Source organism: Macaca mulatta, chromosome 1 (genome assembly GCF_049350105.2).
Source record: "Macaca mulatta isolate MMU2019108-1 chromosome 1, T2T-MMU8v2.0, whole genome shotgun sequence".
In the NCBI taxonomy this organism is placed as follows: domain Eukaryota; kingdom Metazoa; phylum Chordata; class Mammalia; order Primates; family Cercopithecidae; genus Macaca; species Macaca mulatta.
Genome location: NC_133406.1, coordinates 26972877 through 26995212, shown reverse-complemented (window position 1 = coordinate 26995212; position 22336 = coordinate 26972877). Strand labels below are relative to the sequence as shown.

General features: G+C 38.9%; 1 protein-coding gene across 2 annotated transcripts; it reads left to right on the top strand.

Moving 5' to 3' along the window:
- The first annotated feature begins 3834 nt into the window (after nucleotides 1-3834).
- Nucleotides 3835-22005, top strand: SLC19A2 (solute carrier family 19 member 2). Of its 2 annotated transcripts, NM_001257523.1 has the most exon segments (6): nucleotides 3990-4253; nucleotides 8221-8823; nucleotides 15716-15938; nucleotides 17071-17263; nucleotides 17664-17805; nucleotides 19963-21853. In NM_001257523.1, coding segments are annotated over 6 exon segments (1488 nt in total). In that variant the 5' UTR covers nucleotides 3990-4055; the 3' UTR covers nucleotides 20092-21853.
- The last annotated feature ends 331 nt before the right edge of the window (nucleotides 22006-22336 follow it).

Sequence of the window (22336 nt, the reverse complement as noted above, 5' to 3'; positions counted from 1 at the left end):
GCATAACACAGTTGTATAACACTGTGTAATCTTACATTTTGCAAAACACACCCCTCCACGCTTTTTATATTAATATATAAAAGTCCCTCGATATTCTATTTACCCCTACTAAATGGAAGAAAATATATTTGCAAATCATATCTGACAAAGGTCTAGTACCTAGAATTTATAAAGAACTCTTCTAACTCAACAATCAAAAGACAAACAACTGAATTAAAGAGGGGCAAAGGACTTGAATAGGCATTTCTCCAAAGAAGTTATACGATTGGCCAACAAACACATGAGAAGATGCTCAACATCAGTCATTAGAGAAGCACAAATCAAAACCACAGTGAGATACCACTTCACACCCACCAGGATGGCTACTATAAAAAGGAAAATAAGTGTTGGCAAGGATTTGGAGAAATTGGAACCTTTATACATTACTTATGAGAATGTGAAATCATGCAGCCTGTGGAAAACAGTTTGGCAGTTTCTCAAATAAACACAGGATTACCAAATGACACAACAATTCTACTCCTAGGTATATACCCCAAAGAAATAAACATAAATATTCAAATACAACATTTGCATACAAATGTTCATAGCAGCACTATTCACAATAGACAAAAGTAAAAACAATCCAAATGTTATCAATTGATGGATAAACAAAATGTTGTTTATACACATATTACTCAGCCATAAAAAGGAATGAAGTACTGATACATGCTACAATGTGGATGAATCTTTAAAACATTAAACTAAGTGAAAGAAGCTAGACACAAAAGGTCGCAAATTGTATGTAACCTCCAGAACAGACAAATCCATAGTCAGAAAGTATATTAGTGTCTGCCAGGGACTAAGGGGAGGAGGGAACAGGGATTGACTGCTTAATGGGTACCAGTCTCCTGTAGGTACCAGTCTCCTGAAAATATCTTGGAATTAGACAGAAGTGATGGTTTCACAATATTATGAATGTAGTAATGCCACTGAGTTGTACACTTAAATATAATTAATGGTTAATTTTATGTTATGTGAATATTGCCTCGATTTAAAAAATATATTCTATTTACCTTTGTGTTAGATTTCTATTGATGCAAAACAAATGAACAAAAATTTAGCAGCTTTAAAATATTACCACATCAGCTTAGCTCACAGTTCTGTAGATCCAGGTGGGCCTGAGTGGATTCTCTGCTTACGGTTTCGCAGGCCAATATTAAGATGCTGACCCACCTGGGCTCTTCTCCGGCGAGAGAATCCCACTTCCAAGCTCATTTAGGTTTTTAGCAGAATTCAGTTCCTTATGATTCTGGGACTGATATCCTGATTCCCTGCTGGCTGTCAGCCAAGAGCCAGTCTCAGTTGTTACAGGATGCCCACATTTCTTGGCATGTAGCCCCCTCCAACAGCAGCATGTCAAATTCTCATCCTTCAAATCTCTCTGACTTCCTCTTCTGCTATTAGCAGAAGGAAAAGCTCTGCTTTTAAAGGGCTCATGTGATTAGATTGGGCCCACCTGGAAAATCTCACATTTGTCATAAAATGTAATATAATCACAGGAATATTGCCTCATCAAATTCATAGGTTCCACCTAACACTCAAATGGGTGGGGGTTATACAAGGGCAAGCGTCACTGGGGGTCATTCTTAGAATTCTGCTTATCGCCATGACCTCTTAGACAAAAATAATAAGAAAACATGTACCCAATTCAAGGACAGTTACTGTTTATACCCAGCCTCATTGCCTATATGATTTACACCAAGGAAAAGTTACAGAAGCAGTGATTTACAGATTAACATGGTTCAGGTCCCCAAGCCTCAGGGAAGGGATGGAAAGCTGTTTTTGTTGTTGCTGTTTTGTTTTTTGAGACGAGTCTACCGAGTCTAAAGAGTCTCACGAGTCTCGCTCTCCGCTCACTGCAACCTCTGCCTCCTGGGTCAAGTGGTTCTCCTGCCTCTGACTCCCAAGTAGCTGGGACTACAGGCGTGTATGCCACCATGCCTGGCTAATTTTTTCATTTTTAGTAGAGACGTTTTTCACCATGTTGACCAGGCTGGTCTGAGACTCCTGACCTCAAGTGATCCGCCCGCCCCGGCCTCCCAAGGTGCTGGGATTACAGGAGTGAGCCACCATGACCACCCTGAAAGCTGTTTTTAATAAGAAGGCTTTTCTTTCCCAGGCCTCTCTGGCTTGCTTTCTCTTTCTTTCTTCACTTCTACAAAAGCACTGAATGTAAATACAAAGCAATTGTCAAGAGGACCACCTGTTTTCTCTCTGTAGTCCTGACAAGGGTTGGAGTTTAGGGAACTAGATAATTGAATAATATCAATTAGAAGTCCTCAAACATTTTGGTCTTAGGACCCTTGTTACTGAGGTGCCCCAAAACTCTGTTGGGTTTTGTGGGTTATACCTATTGATAATTGCCATATTGTAATAAATTAAAAATGGAAAGTCTGACAAACACAAGAATATACAAGCACATATTCTCTCATCCTATAAAGTGATGATGTCATCACACATTATATAGCCTCTGGAGTGGAAAACGAAATAAAGTCTTAGCATGGTTATGAAAATAGTTTTGAACTCATGAAACCTCTGACAGGGTCCCAAAGACCCCCAGGGCTTCCTCGACCACACTTTAAGACTCATTGAGAGATGTAAATAGTACCAATTGTATTTCTTCACAGATTAATCAATTCACATATTTGGGTTCATTCATTTGTGCAGTCTTAGAAACAAATCTTTCCCTTTACTAGTATCTTATTCCATCTGGTAGACTCACTTCTGTTGCTGATGCTTGAAAAAAGTGTCATTTGCTATCACAGGAAGAAAATTGTGCTAGATGGATCGTAACATACCGAAAAGCAAGATAGTTTCAAAATGTTTCCATGAGCTTCTGGCAGGATCTATCATTCTACAAATACTGCACAGGAAAAATTGCTTTAAATGCTGCATCTTTGCAGAAGGATTAGGATAGAGCCAGGCTGTGAGTCAGGCAGAAAAAGGCACACAGAGGGAGATGAAAGCAAGCACTGGAGAGTCTTGCCATGCTTTGCCCTTGAAAACTATGCCAAGACCTCTTTTTTGTTTTTAAATGAAGAAATCCCTCATGTTTCGTGATTACTGTAATGACTCAGGATTTTCCACCTTCCTTTTAACTATAAACCTTAGCGTAGTTAGGTGTTTGTTTTCATTGTATCATGCTTGCAAAAAATGATGAAATAAAGTTAAAACCCTTTAACTGGGACTCTATTACGGTTCCGCTATTCACTGACCAGCTTGTTCATTATTCTCCCAATATTATCCACTTTCTTCATTTCAGTCTCTCGCTTAGATCCTGGGCTTCTGATGTCTTTCCATGGCGGATGAATACAATTTAAAACACGAAAGCTGCTGGAGGAGTGATTTAACATTCCCCGTTCCCAACGTGAAATCTTTGCCTGTCCTCTGTCACTAAGTCTCTCAGGAGCAGAACCTGAATGGACATTCGAGGGACGGTGAATAAGAATGACAAACGATGGTTGGGGAGAACAGAGCGTTTCTTCCATCTGGGGATTAGGCCCACAGGACGCATTCCCGACAGATGAGCAGAGCCGACCACAGGTGTGACACGAACCCTAGCTGGCCGCCTGACTAGCGTTCGGCCGCAAGCCGCCCCTTTCAGATTGGAGTTCCACATGTCCTCCGCGCCTGAGCCCTGGGACGTCAGAAGCCTGGCTTGCTGCCGCCGCCGCCAGTTCACGTCGTGTGACCCACAACCAATGGCAGAGAAGCCAAGTATTCCTGGCGTCCGCTGTGATTGGTTCCCAGCCTGGAGGCGGTGGCGGAGGGTGGGCCTTAGGACGGGTCTCCCTTAGGCCGGGCGCTCAGACTGCGACCGTGGAGGCGTCCGCGGGTTAAGGCTGGGAGTACGGTAGCCGGAGGCGGCGGCGAGTCCAGAACGGCCGGGCCTAACAGGGAGAAGGCGTCACTTGCGGTTACAAGTGCCCGCGCTGGGGCAGTGCCTGACCCTCATTCCAGTTGGCGGAGGAGGAGAAGGAAGGGGTCGGGCCGGGTCCCCTCCCCTCGCGCCCCGGATGGATGTGCCCGGCCCGGTATCTCGGCGCGCCGCGGCGGCCGCTGTGCTCTTGCGCACCGCTCGGGTCCCTCGTGAGTGCTGGTTCTTGCCCACCGCGCTGCTCTGCGCCTATGGCTTCTTCGCCAGCCTCAGGCCGTCCGAGCCCTTCCTGACCCCGTACCTGCTGGGGCCGGACAAGAACCTGAGCGAGAGAGAGGTACGCGCGGAGGACGCGGGGCGCGCGCAGGAAGGGCGGGCGACCAGCCTGCGGGTGGGCGGCGGAGGAAGAGAGGACTGAGAAAAGCGCTCGAGCCATTCTGGGCAGAGATTTCTGATTTTTCCCAGTTGGAGGTCGACTTCGTGCTCTGCGTTGTGTTCATGATTTTCTGTTTTCTTCGGCTATGTAGGGCGAGTCTCCTGCGAAGGTCTCAGAACACGCGTCCAGAGGCCCCGTGCCTTGTGCGTCAGGCCGTATGCTGATAGTGTTGTAATGTGGCTTAGCGTGACTGCCCAGACTGGTCCAGCAGTTCCTGCTGGGGGTGAGGGGGTAATATTTTGACAAAGAAGTGAAAACAGCAAGGTGTACTTTGGACATAGCTTAGTAAATACTCATTGACTGAAAGTGGGCAACCACTGCTTTTCTGAAAGGATCTTCCCTCTACCTGCTTCACCTGCTTCCTGTCCATCCCTTACTTTGTTTACATTTGGCAGGATGGATGTGCTTATCCAAGTAGGGACAGGACAGAAGTACAGAACGTCTTAATTTGTCTTGATTTTTAGTTGGGTGAGGTTGTGTCCAAGGATATCCTGCCCCTCTCTCCCTTAAGCCCAACCTCCAGGGATAAAGGCAGATGGTATAACATAATTGACTCTTAATTATGGTTTTCCTTGTATTGTGAATTGTTGCTTCACAGATGTTAGTTTTGCTTCTCAGATACAAGGTGGTGTCTTTGAAGGCTTCTGTGATGTTCAGGATAATTGAGAGCACGTAGTCCATCATCAAGAGTTTTTTGCTGATTGATTTTTCCTAGGTAAGGGCTTACAATTAAAGTACTTCAGAAGCGCATAGTGTATTTTAGAAATGTACTGACCTGTTAAAGTGCATGGTCAAAACCAGCACTTGATTTTTGCAGAAGAAAGACAATATATAAACTGAAAAAGAAATTAAACCCAAAGTACTTCCACAAAACCGAAATAAAGCCGATTCAATGCCCTCTTCCTGGGCCGTTTCTCAGTCTTGTGGATCACTGCATAAGCGACGTAGCAGTTATTCATAACCTATTTGAATTTTAATACTGATTTAAAGCAATAATAAAGTCAAAACAGCCAACTTTTGTGAACAGAATGATTTTACAAGAAAATTACTGCACTGATATGAGAAAGTATGATTCTGGAGAACCAAAACAACCACTGAATCTGAGGTGTAGCCACTGAGGCAGAATTGATACTGCTGTGAACAGCTGACCATTAAAGTTTCATGTGAACTGCCATGTGATCTGCACAGTTTGTGCACCTTTCCTGATAGTGAAACACAGGGAGAGAAACATGTTCCAAGTGTTGATATTTGAAAGCTGATCTGTTTTGTCATGTGCCCTGGGTAGAAGGTTGCTGTGTGATGTGCTACCAAGATCATGTGCTCTGTCCTATCAGAAAGCTTTTCAAGGTGAGTGAAGTACGTTCAGGGGGCACAGAAATAAAGCAGAGTGGCCAGGCGTAGTAACTGTTTGCTGATTGTGTAACAAAAACATAAGCGTACTTCTATTATTGCTAATTAGATGAGGAAAAGGGATTTGGAGAGAAATCTAGAAGTCTGGGGAAGGGGTGTATTCTCAGAGGACCACCAGATCATGGCTGATTCTCCTCTCCTTGTGGCAAGCCCTACGTTTTTTGTATAACTAATAATTGAAATAATAGAACAGCTTATTCATTACTTACTGAGTGCTTGCTTTTTGCAACGGACAGTTAAATAAAAAATATTACATGATTTTTAAGCAAAGCTAATGCTAAGTCATATTCAGCGACATTTGTATTAAAGTTTGTGTTTGCTCCTAGAAGACTGCAGAGGGACAAGTTGGTTTGAACAGAGCTATTGTTAACTAAATTTTAAAACAAAAGGAGAGGAGAAAAAAACAGATTTCTTCTCTCTACTCTCAAAGATTTTTTTTTTAGATTTCAGGAAAAGCATTCACTTTAAAATAGATACCAGTTTATAAGTTTTAAGCAGGCTAAAATTTGACTGTATGTTAATAGTTAAAGGCCAAACTTTCAGTAAAACAGATCTTTATCTGTGGGTAGATATTGCCCCAGATATCCTTGTCAGCTTATCCTCTAGTCTTCAGACTTTGTGAATAAATCAGGTGGAGTAAGTAATTTACATGTTGTGTCTCATTTAATTTTTGCAGCAAACAACTCTCCTTTACTGATAATGGAGGTTAAGGCTAAGGGGAGCTAAAAGAATCTTGTCTACACTCACACAGCAAGTGATGGAACTGAAATTCCTGCTGGGGTCTTTCTGGTTTAAAGCTTATTTTAAAGATCACTTCTACTATATCCCAAGTTTAAAATAGGCATTAAAAAGAAAACAGCAAAAACTTCTATTTTTTTTCTATTTACAAATAAGCAAAAAGAAGGACGTAAAAGTTGCCTATAATATTGCCATCTGGAGAGAGTTAATTTTCTCAAGATTGTAGGACAGATTGACCATCTTTATTTGTTCCTCTGCCCCAAAAGAAACAAAACTTAGAGTCAGAGAAGCTTAATGAAACACTAGGATAAAGGCTGTCTATCTTGTGTCTAGAAGTAAGAAATGACAGTAATTCAGTTTTCAAAGCGTTTATTGAATCTAGTATCTTCCAAACAGTATGCTGGCTTTTAGACAGGTCATACAGGTGAATGTAGGGGTCTATCCTTAAAAAGCCGATAAGGCAGTTGTTCTCAACTCTGGCTCATTTAAAAATCTGAGACGTTTTTAGAAAATATCTGTGGCTGGGCATATTTTTTTTTTTTTTTTTTTTTTTTTTTTAAAGAGACAGAGTCTTGCTCTGTCACACAGGCTGGAGTGTAGTGGTGTGATCATAAGTCACTGCAGCCCCAAACTCCTGGGCTCAAGCACTTCTCCCACCTCAGCCTCCTGAGTAGCAGCCATAGGCCTGTGCCACCATGCTTGGCTAACAAATTTTTAAAAGCTTCTTAGGAGATGCAGCCATGGTGAAGAGCTAGTATTATGAATTAATTGGGGAAAGAGATGCATGTAGATCAGTATCAAGAGAGTTTGAGGCTAGGTGAGATGGCTCACATGTCCGTAATCTGAGCACTTTGGGAGGCTGAGGCTGGTGGATTGCTTTGAGCCCAGGAGTTTGAGACCAGCCTGGGTAATGTGGAGAAGCCCTATCTCTACCAAAAGAAAAAAAAAAAAAATTAGCTGGATGTGGTAGTACAGGCCTGTAGTCCCAGCTACTGGGGAGGCTGAGGTGGGAGGATCACCTGAGCCTCACCTGAGGCGTTGCAGTGAACCATGATTCTGCCACTGCACTCCAGCCTAGGTGACAGAGGGCGACCCTGTCTCCAAAAAAAAAAAAGAAAAAAAGAGTTTGAATATTGTAATACAAGTACTATTGGCTTCCGCAAAGTCTTTCTGAATAAGGAAGTCTTTGAAGTAGACCTTGATTAATGGGAAGAATTTATTAGGAAAAAAGATGATGCTATTGGGGATAGGAAAGGATATTTCGGGCTGGGCGTGGTGGCTCACGCCTGTAATCCCAGCGCTTTGGGAGGCTCCTCATTTGAGGTCAGGAGTTTGAGACCAGCCTGGCCAACATGGTGAAACCCCAACTCTACTAAAAATACAAAAATTAGCCGGGTGTGATGGCGGGTGCCTGTAATCTCAGCTATTTGGAAGGCTGAGGCAGGAGAATCACTTGAACCCGGGAGGCAGAGGTTGCAGTGAGCCAAGATTGTACCATTGCACTCCAGCCTGGGTGCAGAGCGAGACTCCATCTCAAACAAAAAAAAGAGAAGAGCTATTTTCAAACAATTATCTGAACTGTTGTTGTCAAAGTTTCTTTGATTGATAAGGATGAGATCTTTGAGTTATTTGTAGGTTGTTTTGTAAGAAGAAATTCCTTTTGAGTATTCCAGGTCCTTTGATCACTAATGGGATTTTTTTTTTTTTCTCTTTCTACCAGGTCTTCAATGAAATTTATCCAGTATGGACTTACTCTTACCTGGTGCTACTGTTTCCTGTGTTCCTTGCTACCGACTACCTCCGTTATAAACCTGTTGTTCTACTGCAGGGGCTCAGCCTTATTGTTACATGGTTTATGCTGCTCTATGCCCAGGGACTGTTGGCCATTCAATTTCTAGAATTTTTTTATGGCATAGCCACAGCCACTGAAATTGCCTATTACTCCTATATCTACAGTGTGGTAGACCTGGGCATGTACCAGAAAGTCACAAGTTACTGTCGAAGTGCCACTTTGGTGGGCTTTACAGTGGGCTCTGTCCTAGGGCAAATCCTTGTCTCAGTGGCAGGCTGGTCGCTGTTCAGCCTGAATGTCATCTCTCTTACCTGTGTTTCAGTGGCTTTTGCTGTGGCCTGGTTTTTACCTATGCCACAGAAGAGCCTCTTCTTTCACCACATTCCTTCTACCTGCCAGAGAGTGAATGGTATCAAGGTACAAAATGGTGGCATTGTTACTGACACCCCAGCTTCTAACCACCTTCCTGGCTGGGAGGACATTGAGTCAAAAATCCCTCTAAATATGGAGGAGCCTCCCCTGGAGGAACCGGTAAGCTCAGCCTTAAGTATCTTGTAATTGCTACTATGGGGGCTAGACCGGTGGTGAAAAAACCAGCAGACTCCCTCTTGATAGATCTTGTATTCATTTGGATTCATGTTTTATCCTGAGTTGATTCGTTGCTTTATTCATTCATTCTATTCATTCAAGCTGTGGTTTATTTATATTAGAGATGACACATTTATTTTTCCCTGGAGTGCATGACCTCCAAAGTCAGATTGATACAGCATTATATTGTTCATGTCAGAGATGTCTTGGATTGCAAGGGCTGAGTCTTCATCTTTTGAGTGTTTGGCACATAAATAAAGCACTCAGAAAATTTTTGCTAAATGGGTAAATGAAATGATTCTAATAAATGATTAAATATCTACTTCTAGTTTCTGAATTGAAGCCCAAATTATTATTATTATTATTTATTTATTTATTTATTTTTGAGATGGAGTCTTGCTCTGTTGCTGAGGCTGGAGAACAGTGGTGCGATCTCGATTCACTGCAACCTCTGCCTCCAGAGTTCAAGCAGTTCTGCCTCAGCCTCTCCCTAGTAGCTGGGATTACAGGCACTTGCCACCATGCCCAGCTAATTTTTCTATTTTAGTAGAGATGGGGTTTCACCATGTTGGCCAGGCTGGTCTCAAACTCCTGACCTCAAGCAGTCCACCCGCCTCAGCCTCCCAAAGTGCTGGGATTACAGGCCTGAGCCACTGCACCCAGCCATGAAGCCCACGGTATTTAAGGGTAAGAAGTTATTTTCCTCTTCTGTGCTAGAAGGTATATCTGTTATTTATTTTTCAAATGACAATTTGCTGAAGTAAAGTAGTAATGAATAATGCAGGCAAAGAGATCACAAGAGGACAGTTTGAGGTGATGATGGAATAAATATTAAAAGTGTGTTATGAAGCTGTCTCTTGGAAGGGAGAAGTATGGCATTAAAATAATTTATCCATCTGTTCTGTCTAGCCAGGAAGATAAATTCCTTTCCCTAGACACCCACCCCCCTTTTTTTTTAATATACAAGTTTTTTTGTTTCTATTAGGTTATAAGCTGTGAGCTGTGAGGAGCAAAGTTAATTCCAGCCACACTGTAGTCTTAGTTTTCCTGGGACATGTTTGGAAATAAGCCTATTAACATTCCAGCTTTGTAGGTGGCCTCAGTCGGACTGAGCTCCATAAGCTTTGTAGGCTGGCTGATAATAAAGAACCATTATGAATAAAGTCTTTCATTCTGTACTGAGAGTTAACTGGATTGTTTCAATGTGGTATCTAATGTCCTCGTTGAAAATTACTCTTTTCTCTGTCCCCATTGTTGAGCTCTCAAATTACTACTTGAAATTTAGGTTATCATCCCAAAGAGCCTGGGTAGACTTCTAGAGCCTGGGCAACCCTCACCATGAAACTCACCTTGATTACCAAGGCACCTGTGAGCAGTTTTTGTCAGAATGACCAAGGATTAAGTGGCAATGAAATGCTGATTTTTTCATAAATTGTTAGGTAATGTTGGAGAGTCAACAGAGGGTTGATGGGAGAGGGAAGGAGGTATAATCATTTCATAGATTTCATGAAGTGGAAAAAAATAAAGACTCTTCTTTATCTGTTTTGAATGTGTTACAGTGGCTTTAGCTAAAATTAACATATATATAATGTGTGTATAAATGTATATTTTAGATATTAACATATTGACCATAGTTCTAAAGATTTTTATAGATAGTGAGTTTCAAACTTTTTTGAATATAATTAAGAAACATAGTGAGAAAACACATTTTACATAGAAAACCTGTACATACATAGGTATGTATATATTTTATATATAACAGAAACAAGTTTTACAACAATACTTTATTCTGATACATTCTTTTACTTTTTAAAAATTCAGTTCACTGTTCTCTAAATCAATTTTATTACCAACTTATGGGTGGTGACCTATAGTTTAAAAAACTCTGTTCTAGATCAACTTGAAATACTTGTTTATAGATACACAGTGTGTCAGTATTTTATATACCGAAGAATTGTAGAATTTTAGAGTTAGAAATTCTAATCACAAGTCAGAAAAATCAGAGAATTTTAAGAAGAGATTAGATTTCATCAAGACTGTCCTTTTAGAGATAAGGATTAGGATCAGAGATTAGCAACTTGCGCAGAATTGCACAAATATACTCTTGGGCATAATTTTAAAGTGTATATGAGATCCAGTTCTCTCTAAACCTTTCTCCATGAAGTCTTTTAACTAGGGTAACAATGTCAGAACCATCATGTCAGTTACACTGTTTTCAAAATTAGGATTCAAGTCAGTTCCCTGATATCCTAGGCTCTGCTACGGATACCATAGCAGATGGGCAGTGCTGCTTGGTATTGGCACTGATTGGCCCTGAAATGCTGCTGTTTTTCTTTGGCAAGCTTGAAGGAAATTCAGAATATGGATATTAGGGAGCACAGAGGTATTTTAAGTTGACAAGCCCTATAATTAAACCATAAATTATAATCATGGTAATTATTGAAGAGTAGGTAGATAGATGGTTTTATCTTGATTTTTATAGAAAGAGAAAATGAAGTAGGAGGAGTCTAAGTGATAGCTCACTCTACAAGTTACCTTAGAGTATTTGTGAGTTCTTTTTATTTAAAGAGAGCCTATTGCATTGGGGCAAAGGGTGCTGATCTCACAGAAAGAAGAACCAAAGCTGGTGACTTTCTTTCACAAGCAGAGCTGGATTCATTATGTAGTTGGCTGATAAGTGAACCTGATTTATTTTGAGTTCTTCATCTATTAGAAATGACACAAATTAAACCACTTCTTTAGCATAGGTTCTGACATGTAATTAATACCTAGTAAATGATTCTCTTAATATAGCCATGCTTTTATTTGTAGTTTCATATCTTTTACTACTAGTAAGTATTCTTTCTGTGTCTGCATGTCTAAGGTCTATAGGAACAATGACAACAGTGAAATTAATGCTTGCACTTTGGTATTAAATAATGTCATTTCTAGCAGCAGGGTGTAGTGAGTTTTGAAGAAAGTGAAGTCCAAACCCTAGTTCTAGTACTGGGGCAAGTTACTTAATTCTGTGAGATTTAGTTTCCTTATGTACATATATATCTTACAGGGTTATTTTGAGTATTTAAAGCTTTCAAATGAGTTTACATAGTAGGTTTCCAATAAATGGTAATTGCTGTTACTATTATCATTATCATTGGACATGAATAATCTGGAACAGCTTTGTACTTTTATGGTAGATAGTCATGTATTTGTGAGGTTGTAAATAGAGTAATATTTCCCTTTCTCTTTGAATTAATCATGCCCAGTCATCTTCATTATCATCATCATCGCACCTCCCATTTATTTTGACTTGGGTATCAGATACTGTGCTAAGAACTTTAGAGTCAGTATATTATTTGATTCTTATTAAAACTCGATGATGTAGATATTTGCTCATTTTAGAGAAGAGGAAACTAAATTTAGTTAACTGACTTGCTCTAAGGCACATAGGAAGTGGCACTTCAAAAATTTCCAACTCAGGCCGGGCATGGTAGCTCGCACCTGTAATCCCAGCACTTTGGGTGGGCAAGGCAGGCAGATCACTTGAGGTCAGGAGTACGAGACCAGCCTTGCCAAGGTAGTGAAACACCATGTCTGCTAAAAAAACAAAAAAACAAAAACTAACTGGGCATGGTGGCGCATGCCTGTAATCCCAGCTACTTGGGAGGCTGAGGCAGGAGAGTTGCTTTAACCCGGGAGGCGGAGGTTGCAGTGAGCTGAGATGGTGCCACTGCACTCCAGCTTGGGCAACAGAGACTCTGTCTCAAAAAAAAAAAAAAAGAAAAAGAAAAATTTCCACCCGCATCTGGTTGACTCCAAAAACCACCACTTCAGTAGAGATTTCCATTCCCTGACAGAGGGAAGTAATTGTTAAAGATTTTTAAATGTATAAAACAGTGTCAAAACCTTATATTCAAATGAAATCTGAAACTAGATCCCCATTTTGATAAGTAAATAAAAATTGAGCCTTTCTGATTGAAACAGGAATGCAGGTCTGATAATTTTACCCACCTTGAGCCTGTTATTCATCCCACATGAAACTCTCAAAGCTCCATGGAACACAGTGAAGCCACTTATTAAATTAGAACTTGCATGATTAACTATGAGCAGCTCAGAGTTTTGATGTAATAGAAATAAACCTTTGTAAATGTAATTTAACAAGAAACATAAAAGGTAATATGTCAAATGCTCTTTTAGAAAGTGCGATTCATATAAGCTTAACATTTGAAGCCTAGAAAACAGCATAGAAGGAAGCCTGCAGATTATAGCAAGAGGTGCCGATTTTATAAACAGGACCTGCCAACTTTTCTTTTTGGCATGGCCAGATAATAGATTGAGTAGTTATTAACTTCTGTGTGCAGAATTCATTATTACATAATAGATCTAAAGTTCTCAAATGTATTATACTGGCATTATTTTATGTATGCCATGACTTTTTAAGCTATGCAATAAAAATAACATTAACTGAGCACCTCTATAATAAATACATGCATTATCTAATTTAACTCTGTATAATCTTATGTGGATAGATGTTATTGTTATCATTTTCGTTTTCCAGATGAGAAAACTAAGGGTTTCTTATCAGTTTATGGTAGGTTTCTAATAGAAACTTGTGAATCCTTTTAATAGTTCCATTCTTCCAGGAATATACTTTCTTATAATCCTTCCAGCATCCTTGAAAGTTTTAGATTATCACAGTTGTTTTCCAGGTTATATTGGTTAAGCAACTGAAGCTAAATAGTAAAATTCTGATATAGTTCAATAAAACTGGTGGATCTTGAATAAAGACTTCAGAAAATATGCTTGGTACCATTCACTCACTCTCAGCAAATTCACATTAGATATAATTAACAGTTATCTTGTGATTTGTTTAAATTCACAAGGTTTGCGCTCATATACAGTGCCAAGAAATCAATCTTGTAACAGCAGTATTTTGTACTTTTAGGTGGTTATCATATGCAAATTCATCAAGTAGAATTTTCAAGTGTCAGTAATTCTTTCTCTGAGTTATCTTAGTTAACCTCAGTACTCCTCCCTGAATTTTAGAAAAGGGCTGTAGTAATGGTGCTTGAAGGATATCCCCCTCTGGGCTAAACAGCACAAAGAAGGAAGCACCACACTGGGGTTGCTTTGCAACGGCATGAGAAGGTAAAAGAATGATGAAACTCGGATTCTCAGTCCAGTGAGGTTTTCTAGCCTCTGAGGGAGAAAATGGCCTTTATTTACCTAATGCTGATGGTCACTGTTACTGTATATAAGAGGAGAAAATATCTGTACTAATTTTATAAAAATGATATATATGGTGTGTGTGTATATGTGTGTATATATATACTGTGTGTGTGTGTGTGTATGTATGTTTTTTTTTTTTTTTTTTTTTTTTGAGACAGAGTCTCTCTCTGTTGCCCAGGCTGGAGTGCAGTGGCATGATCACGGCTCACTGCAGCCTTTATCTAGGTTCAAGTGATCCTCCCACCTCAGTCTCCTGAGTAGCAGGGACTACATGTGTACACCACCACACCCAGCTAATTAAATTTTGTGTGTGTGTGTGTGTGTGTATGTGTGTATGGAGACGGGATCTTACTATGTTGCCCAGCTTGATCTTGAACTTCTTGGTTCAAGCAGTTCTCCTGCCACAGCCTCCTGAAGTGTGGAGATTCCAGGCATGAGCCACTGTGCCTGGCATCTACTTACTTTTTTAAATTAAACATTACAGAAAGCTATATAAAAAAAATTAAAAATCACCTGACCTACTACCACCCAAAGATTAGTGAACTTTTCAAACATCTCTTTTCATATATGCATGTGCATGTACACATATGTATACATTTTATAGTAAATGAAATTGTGATCTACATGTAGTCTTGTAACTTGCTGTTGTTTTACTCAGTGGTATATCGTACTCATCTTTCCATGGCGCTCATTTTGCCTTTACATGTTAGCCACGAAAGTAAAATTTTCCATGTTCTGTTTTTTTGGGTTTTTTTTTGGTAGAGATAGGATCTCACTTTATTGCCCAGGCTGATCTCAAACTCCTGGGCTCAAGCAATTCTGTCTTGACTTCCCAAAGTGCTGAGATTATAGATGTGAGCCACCGCACCCGGCCTTCCCATGTTCTGAGCAAGGCCCAGGGATTACAGTAACATTTGGCAGATTAGTCCTTTTATACAGATGAAATCAGAGATATCTCACAGAGTGTCTGACATCTCATATTCACTTCTTGTGATGGTGCATAGCTCAGTAATGTCTTGCTTCACTCAATTATAAGCCCAGTAACTTGATTTATTACTTATTATTAATACTATTTCTCATTGTTTAAATATTAAGTAATATAAAAAGTTTAAGGAAGAAAATTTAAACCACTAAGAACCCACCACTTAGAAAGAACTGCTAATATTTTGGTCTACTTCTTTCCAATATTTCTATCTTAACTGTTGCGTCAATCTGTCAATTACAAGGGTAGGAGGCCTTAACTGAATAGTGATTTATTAGGGTTGCTAGTCTGTTGCTTATTATTATTCTTGTTATGTTGTTTGCCAGTCTATGGGAGATGTAGATTATAGACTCCTATTGGCTGAAGCCTGCAATCTCTTTTCATCATCTTCATTTTGTAAACAATACATCTTTTGCTGGGTTGATTACATACAGCTGTGTTAATGCTATAGTGCATTTAAAGCAAAAATCCTATGAGAACATATTTTTCACCAGAGGGGAGAAATGTAATTGTTACAAGTTTATGAAGTAAGCAGTTGGTTTTCACAAGGAAAAAAGTCTGTTAGGTAAATAATTGGGCCTGTAAATTGCTTTCTATATAATTGCCTTCATCAGAGTTTGAGCGTTGTTCCCTTTTGCTATGTAGGAACCCAAGCCAGACCGTCTCCTTGTGTTGAAAGTACTATGGAATGATTTCCTGATGTGCTACTCTTCTCGCCCTCTTCTCTGCTGGTCTGTGTGGTGGGCCCTCTCTACCTGTGGCTATTTTCAAGTTGTGAACTACACACAGGGCCTGTGGGAGAAAGTGATGCCTTCTCGCTATGCTGCTATCTATAATGGTGGTGTGGAGGCTGTTTCAACCTTACTGGGTAAGCAATGCAGGATAATAGAGGGTGGTGGTGGGGAAGGGATTCCTCTGGTAGGTAAGCCAGCCGTAATCAGATTTGCTCCCCCCTCCCAAATTTGAAATAGCCTCAAAAAATGATTTACTTATTTTGAGCTCGATTTTATAATTGAGGAAGACAACTTAGAAGTACTCAAGTGGAGCAGGACTATGACTAACAAACTGGAATTTTTAAATAAACTTTGGGGAAACCTAATATAATAATTTTCAAGATTGTTTGTCCAAGTTTCCATTATCTCTGTATTACTGGGTAGTTTTGTCACTTGATGTGAAATTTTGAATAGCAATATACAGTAGTTTATAACAATAGTGTCTAATATTTGTTGAATGTTACTATGTGCTAGGTCCTGTTCTAAGGACATTATATACATTAACTCAATCTTCACAAAATTCCTGAGATAAATTTATCCCCATTTTGCAATGGAAACTTGGGACTGGTAGGTTAATAACTTGCTCAAGGTCATATAGATGGTAAGTAGCAAAGTCAAGATTTGAACTCAGGCAGGATGGCTTCAGAGCCTGTGTATTTGACCATCTTACTCTTTTGTTCATTTGTAATTTGTTGACCTACATCCTGAGGTTGTTGGATGGTGTTACATGATTTCTGTAAACACTTATTATCTGTCTTGGCACTCAGAAAACACTTCATAGATTTTAGCTATCCTTATCATCGTCACTGTTTTACCAAAAGGCAGAGAAGCCCTTTTGCCATGTTCTAGACCGCTCCTAGGTGTGAAGGGGAGATGACTCATCCTGCCATGATGCCAAATTAGAGGCCGTGGTTCTTTTTGACTCTTGCCTCTGCTTCAGCTGCAGAATTTTTTTTTGCTTAGCAAAGTCCCTGTGTCTTTGTCCTGCATTTTCATCTCATTGCCCCCTCTCCTAATTCAGTCTGTCGTCTCAGTGGCTCCATTTTATTGATTCCATCAAGTTCAGAAATCTCTGTGTGAGTTTCAAGGCCCTCCATATTCTTGAGCTATGCTATTTATAAGGTTGCAGATTTGAAAATTTAATAATCTAAGCTGCGTTTTTAATGTGTTTCATAGCATTTGCTTAGCAAAATAACTGGATTTTTTGTTGTTGTTGTTATTTTGTAGGTGCTGTTGCTGTGTTTGCAGTTGGTTATATAAAAATATCCTGGTCAACTTGGGGAGAAATGACGTTATCTCTCTTTTCTCTCCTGATTGCTGCTGCAGTGTATATCATGGACACTGTGGGTAACATTTGGGTGTGCTATGCATCCTATGTTGTCTTCAGAATCATCTACATGTTACTCATCACCATAGCAACGTATGTATTTTGGCTCATAGAAGCCTTAGGAAAAATTGTAACAGGATAAATTTTTTGGTTTCTTTACAAACCAAAATATTAAAGTTTCTAGTTAAATTAGGCAAATGGGAGGAAACATTGTATTTTATGTGCATTATCAGTTTTTCTTCTGAGGAAACATTTAGGCAAGTTTTGTTTATTCCCTTGTCTGTATGTTCCTACTGTTTTCAGATGTTTGCATGAGATTTATATCATTTAGTTGCAAAATATTTTCATTTGTTTGGAAAGGCAATTGACAGTGGAAAGGAGGACTCTTCACATTTCAAGTAAAAATGTTTACTTTTATTTAGAATAACTATTATAAGTACTCAGGAAGTAATTCTTATCTATTCACTCTTCTTTTATTTTTAATTTTTTTAAGTTTTCAAATTGCTGCAAACCTCAGCATGGAACGCTATGCCCTAGTATTTGGTGTAAATACCTTCATTGCCCTGGCACTACAGACGCTGCTCACTCTAATTGTGGTAGATGCCAGTGGCCTTGGATTAGAAATTACCACTCAGGTAAGATCTCTCCTTTGGCATCGAAGGTAGTATGTGTGACTTGATCAGGGTGACGGAAGTATATGTATGCTTAATGGAAACAAATTCAAACAATAGGGAACAGATGTAAAGTAAAAGTGTACCCTCCTTCCTTCATTCAACACCTTCTCCCCTATCCTTAGTTCCTCTCTCCCTGGAGGGTGTTGGGATTGTCGTCTTTTTTATGAGGTCTTAGAACACTCCTGAGTGTAACTCATCAGCCCAGTGGGTCTGTTTCAGCTGAGAGGTAATACTGATTCCTTATAGGCCAAGACCTCCTGCTTCCTCATCCATTATTTCCCTCTATACTTAAATCTATGCTTGGAATACTGTGTCCCATGTTTGAGATTCCCTGTTTCATCTCACAGCTCTTTAAGTCTCCTCCCTTTATTTAAAACACCCCTTACCCAAATACCAAGCTAGTGCCTTGCTGTTGATGAACAGCATTATGATTTGTAACACATGACCTATTGAGAAACTTGCACCAACACCCAAAAACAGTGTGAATACTTTTTACATTCAGGAATTGTATAGTTGTATATGCCTTCATGCATTGTGAGTTTTAAGTACATATTGTTTTGTACTTTGGCAAAATGGGCAACTGAATGAATCAAGAAGTACTTACTCCCACCCCGATCCCAACCCAAATGATTTCTTCCCAACGTATTAGCTGTAATTAACTTTGTTTTTACTAAAGCAATCTAAGAGAGAAATAGTAATAATAGACAATGTGCATTGAGTGCCTTCTGTGTGTCAAATGCTTTGTATAGGATTTGCAGGGTTGCTGTATTAGACATGAAGAAGATGAGTTTGAGAGATGTTAAGTCACTTGTTCAATACTATCAATAATAGTGTTCCAGAGCTCGGCGTTAAACCAACATCTAACCCCAAAACTTATTTCAGGATGGAAAGTAGGAGAGAAACTTAAGTGCCTGCCATCCTCCCTGTATAAGGGAGAGTTCCCAGGACAATTACAGTTGAGGGAAACATGGCTCTCATTGGAAGTGGAAATTTGTCAGCAGATTCTTATAGAAATGGTAGATTTAAACATGTGGAATAATAGGATTTTGTGGGTGGTGCTGAAACCCATTTAACTGCCATGATTGATTAATGGCTTCCTGCAGAAGTATAGCCAACATTGAAAGAAATTGGCTCAGTGATTTAAGGCCATACTCTCATTGTACCTTTGAACCAGTTCGTAAGTATTTAGTATGTTATTATAAGAAGATGATGATGATGATGATGTTAATAAACCATATAGTCACATTAAAATTTGGCTTAGGGCACCATCCTCCGCGAACTAACACAGGAAACAGAAAACCAAACACTACATGTTCTCTCTCATAAGTCGGTGTTGAACAATGAGAACACATGGACACAGGGAGGGGAACAACAGACATCGGGGCCTGTCGGAGGGTAGGGGGCAAGGAGAGGGAGAGCATTAGGACAAATACCTAATGTATGTGGGGCTTAAAACCTAGATGATGGGTTGATAGGTGCAGCAAACCAGCATGACACATGTATACCTATATAACAAATTTGCACGTTCTGCACATGCACCCCAGAACTTAAAAAAAAAAAAAAAAAATTGTCTTAGGGAAGAATTTTTATATTAAGTAATCCTATAATGGAATCTAGTTGACCTTCTACTGCCCTCTTCTGGGGAAAAATAGAGTTCTTGATCTTCAGAATTTGGCCTGTTTGTACCCACCTATCAGCTTGAAGGTAGAGACCAGGACTGAATTATAACAATAACAGCAACAACAATAGAAATAATACTAACAGCATTAGCATTGTGCTAATGAGCATTTGTGATCTCACTGATTCGTCCCAACAATGCTGTAAAGTGACAACTATTATGAATTCCATTTTGTAAGTGAAGAAGTCAGGGCTCAGAGATGAAGTATCTCAATCAAGTTCACGCAGCTTGTAAGGGATGAAGTCAGGATTCACACTTAGGCAGTCAGGCTTTATTTAGTACCACCATGCTGGTGATGCTGCTTTGTAACTTTAGGGTCTGGCACATGGTGTAAGTATGCAATATTTTTTTAGGCTTTATGGACAAATTCTGAATATACTTTATTATAGAGTAATCATCTTGTAATTGATAATTCAATAAACTATTTTTCCCCCTTCTAGTTTTTGATCTATGCCGGTTATTTTGCACTCATCGCTGTGGTTTTCCTGGCCAGTGGTGCAGTCAGTATTATGAAGAAATGTAGAAAGCTGGAAGATCCAGAATCAAGTTCTCAAGTAACCACTTCATAATACACTGCTGAAGGGCTTCTTCTTATAGCAAGAACTCCGCACAGCAACTGCCTGGATGTATTTGATTTTTTAAAGTGTAGACATATATTTATGAATGTGCATTTCTTGGCTTCAGAGCAGCCACTTGACTAATACCTTGTATTCCGGGAATAACATGATACTATTCAGAGGAGCCAGAAGTAAAGTTTATTTCATGGATTATTTATAGAGCTAATTTAAGGATAACTTCTGATTCAAAAGTGAACTTGATTTTAAAAACCAGTCAAGAGCAATCAAGCAGCACATGGTGTTGTATACTTTATTAGCAAGTGAGTTTGGTGTTTTATAGGTCGCATATGTCTGTATCTACTTAGCCAGGTGCTTGGCCTGGTGGGAGCATGGCTTCACAGAGGCCACAAAATGTTACAAGTCATGATGGATGGAAATATGTTCTAACAGCATCTGCCTCTATTCAATTTAATTCTTATTTCTGTGTTACTCATGTGCATTGGTCTTTCTACATAGTTATTTTATCACTGGCAATATTTGTTCTGATTTAGTGTTCTGTATTTTAAGGTGTATGTATCATTTCTAATTTTAAGTTATTTTTAAAAAATTCATCGTATGAATGTTCTTGGTTCCCATCGTGACAATTATGTATTTGTGTAAAATTTGTTTAGAAGTACATTTTTGCATTATTCATATGCTTCCCAGAGAAGCTCATTTACTTAGAAAATAAGGCAAGTTTTGAAGCCTGCCTAAATGAAGAGATTTAAGAAAGCTTAAGGTAGGTTTGCTTGTCTTGAAATCTTCAATATGAAGGACTATTAATTCCAAGATTAAAAGTTCATATATGGGCTACAGATATAACTAGCCCATTTGTATTTGCATTCCCTTTATTTCCAAAATAAAATGAGAAATCTTTTTTGAATAATTTCATCCCTATATATAGTTTTTATATTAATTTGTTTTTCTTATCCAAATAAAGATGTCAATAGGAATTGCATTAGTCCAAGGCCTTTTTCATAAACTGAGCCTCTTTTAAATTATTTCAATTTCAATGGGACAGGAACTAGGATAGATGTGATTCCTGCATTTTTTTTTACCTTAAATCTGTCTTTGTTTCTAAAGGTAGATCATCTTGAATATTTGCTTAAAATTGCTAGTGATTTCATTACCAAGTTACTTGAAAAAAATGTTCTGTATGCATTTAATTCTGAAATTAGTCTACGAAGGGGCTGCTAGTATATGTCAGACATGAAAACTGTTTTAAAGCTGACTTTGTTGCCTTATCTTGAAAAGAATCTAGATAGGTGCTTTTAACTGGGATATTAACTTTTTTTAGAATGACACAGCTGAACGGTGTTAATAATAGTGTGTCAAGATTGCAAAATTGACGTACTTATTTGGTTTAAGCAGGAATCCTAGAAGCAGATGGATGAGGATAAGAATAGGTCATTTTCTATTCACTGTCCTTTACAATTAAGGGAAAGGAAAAGAACACTAGCTAAGGAAGGGAAAGGGAAGTGGTATCGTAAAAGTAGCAACCTCCATTTTATATTTTGTTTTTTGTTTTTGCTTTGTTTTGTTTGTGCTAATTTGGGAATTGTGTACTCCAAAACAAGTAGAAAAGTGCTGTTTGAGGGATTTTATTAAATCTTTTTTTAATGGCATGTGGTACAAATTGTTCACGTTACCAAAGCAATATTTCCCTGGAATTTAATTCCAAGTTTGCGGCATACAACCTGAGCCTTTTCGTATATGAGACAAGAATATGTTCACATCTTGGTATGTGGCCATGTTTGTAGAATGCTGAACCCAGTGTGCAAGTTGTACTGTATGCAGTTTTGCAAATAACTGAAAATAATTTGTTGTACTTTTTATTCAATTCTGTATAGATTATAAAATTATTTTTATTAAATAAATATTTTACAGTATATTTTCTCTTTTTAATCAAAATTATTTTAAATTTATCTTCTATTTCAGTAGGAGCTTTAGATTATATCTTTAAATATTTTAATAATGTATCCTAGGACAAATTTCATATTAAGTCTTCCCCTCGTCTAACTTGCCTAGTTAACCTTTTGTTATCTTGTTAATTATTCCATTCCTTTGTGATTTTTACCTTTGACTCTTCCGCCTTATTTCAGATGTTTTCCCCCTTTTCTTTTGGCACCACATTGCACTGTTTATTTTTTTGGTCTTCATGTTGGCACCGCTCTTACCTCTTTTTAAAGCATTCTTCCTTAAAAAAAAAAAAAAGACA

Excerpts from the sequence above, each read along its gene's own strand:
- SLC19A2 (XM_028835442.2), top strand. The coding sequence starts at position 4,056 with ATGGATGTGCCCGGCCCGGTATCTCGGCGCGCCGCGGCGGCCGCTGTG. Across the intron at positions 15,939-17,070 it reads GGCTGTTTCAACCTTACTGG|GTGCTGTTGCTGTGTTTGCA; the intron begins GTAAGCAATGCA and ends GTTATTTTGTAG. Across the intron at positions 17,264-17,663 it reads TTACTCATCACCATAGCAAC|TTTTCAAATTGCTGCAAACC; the intron begins GTATGTATTTTG and ends AATTTTTTTAAG.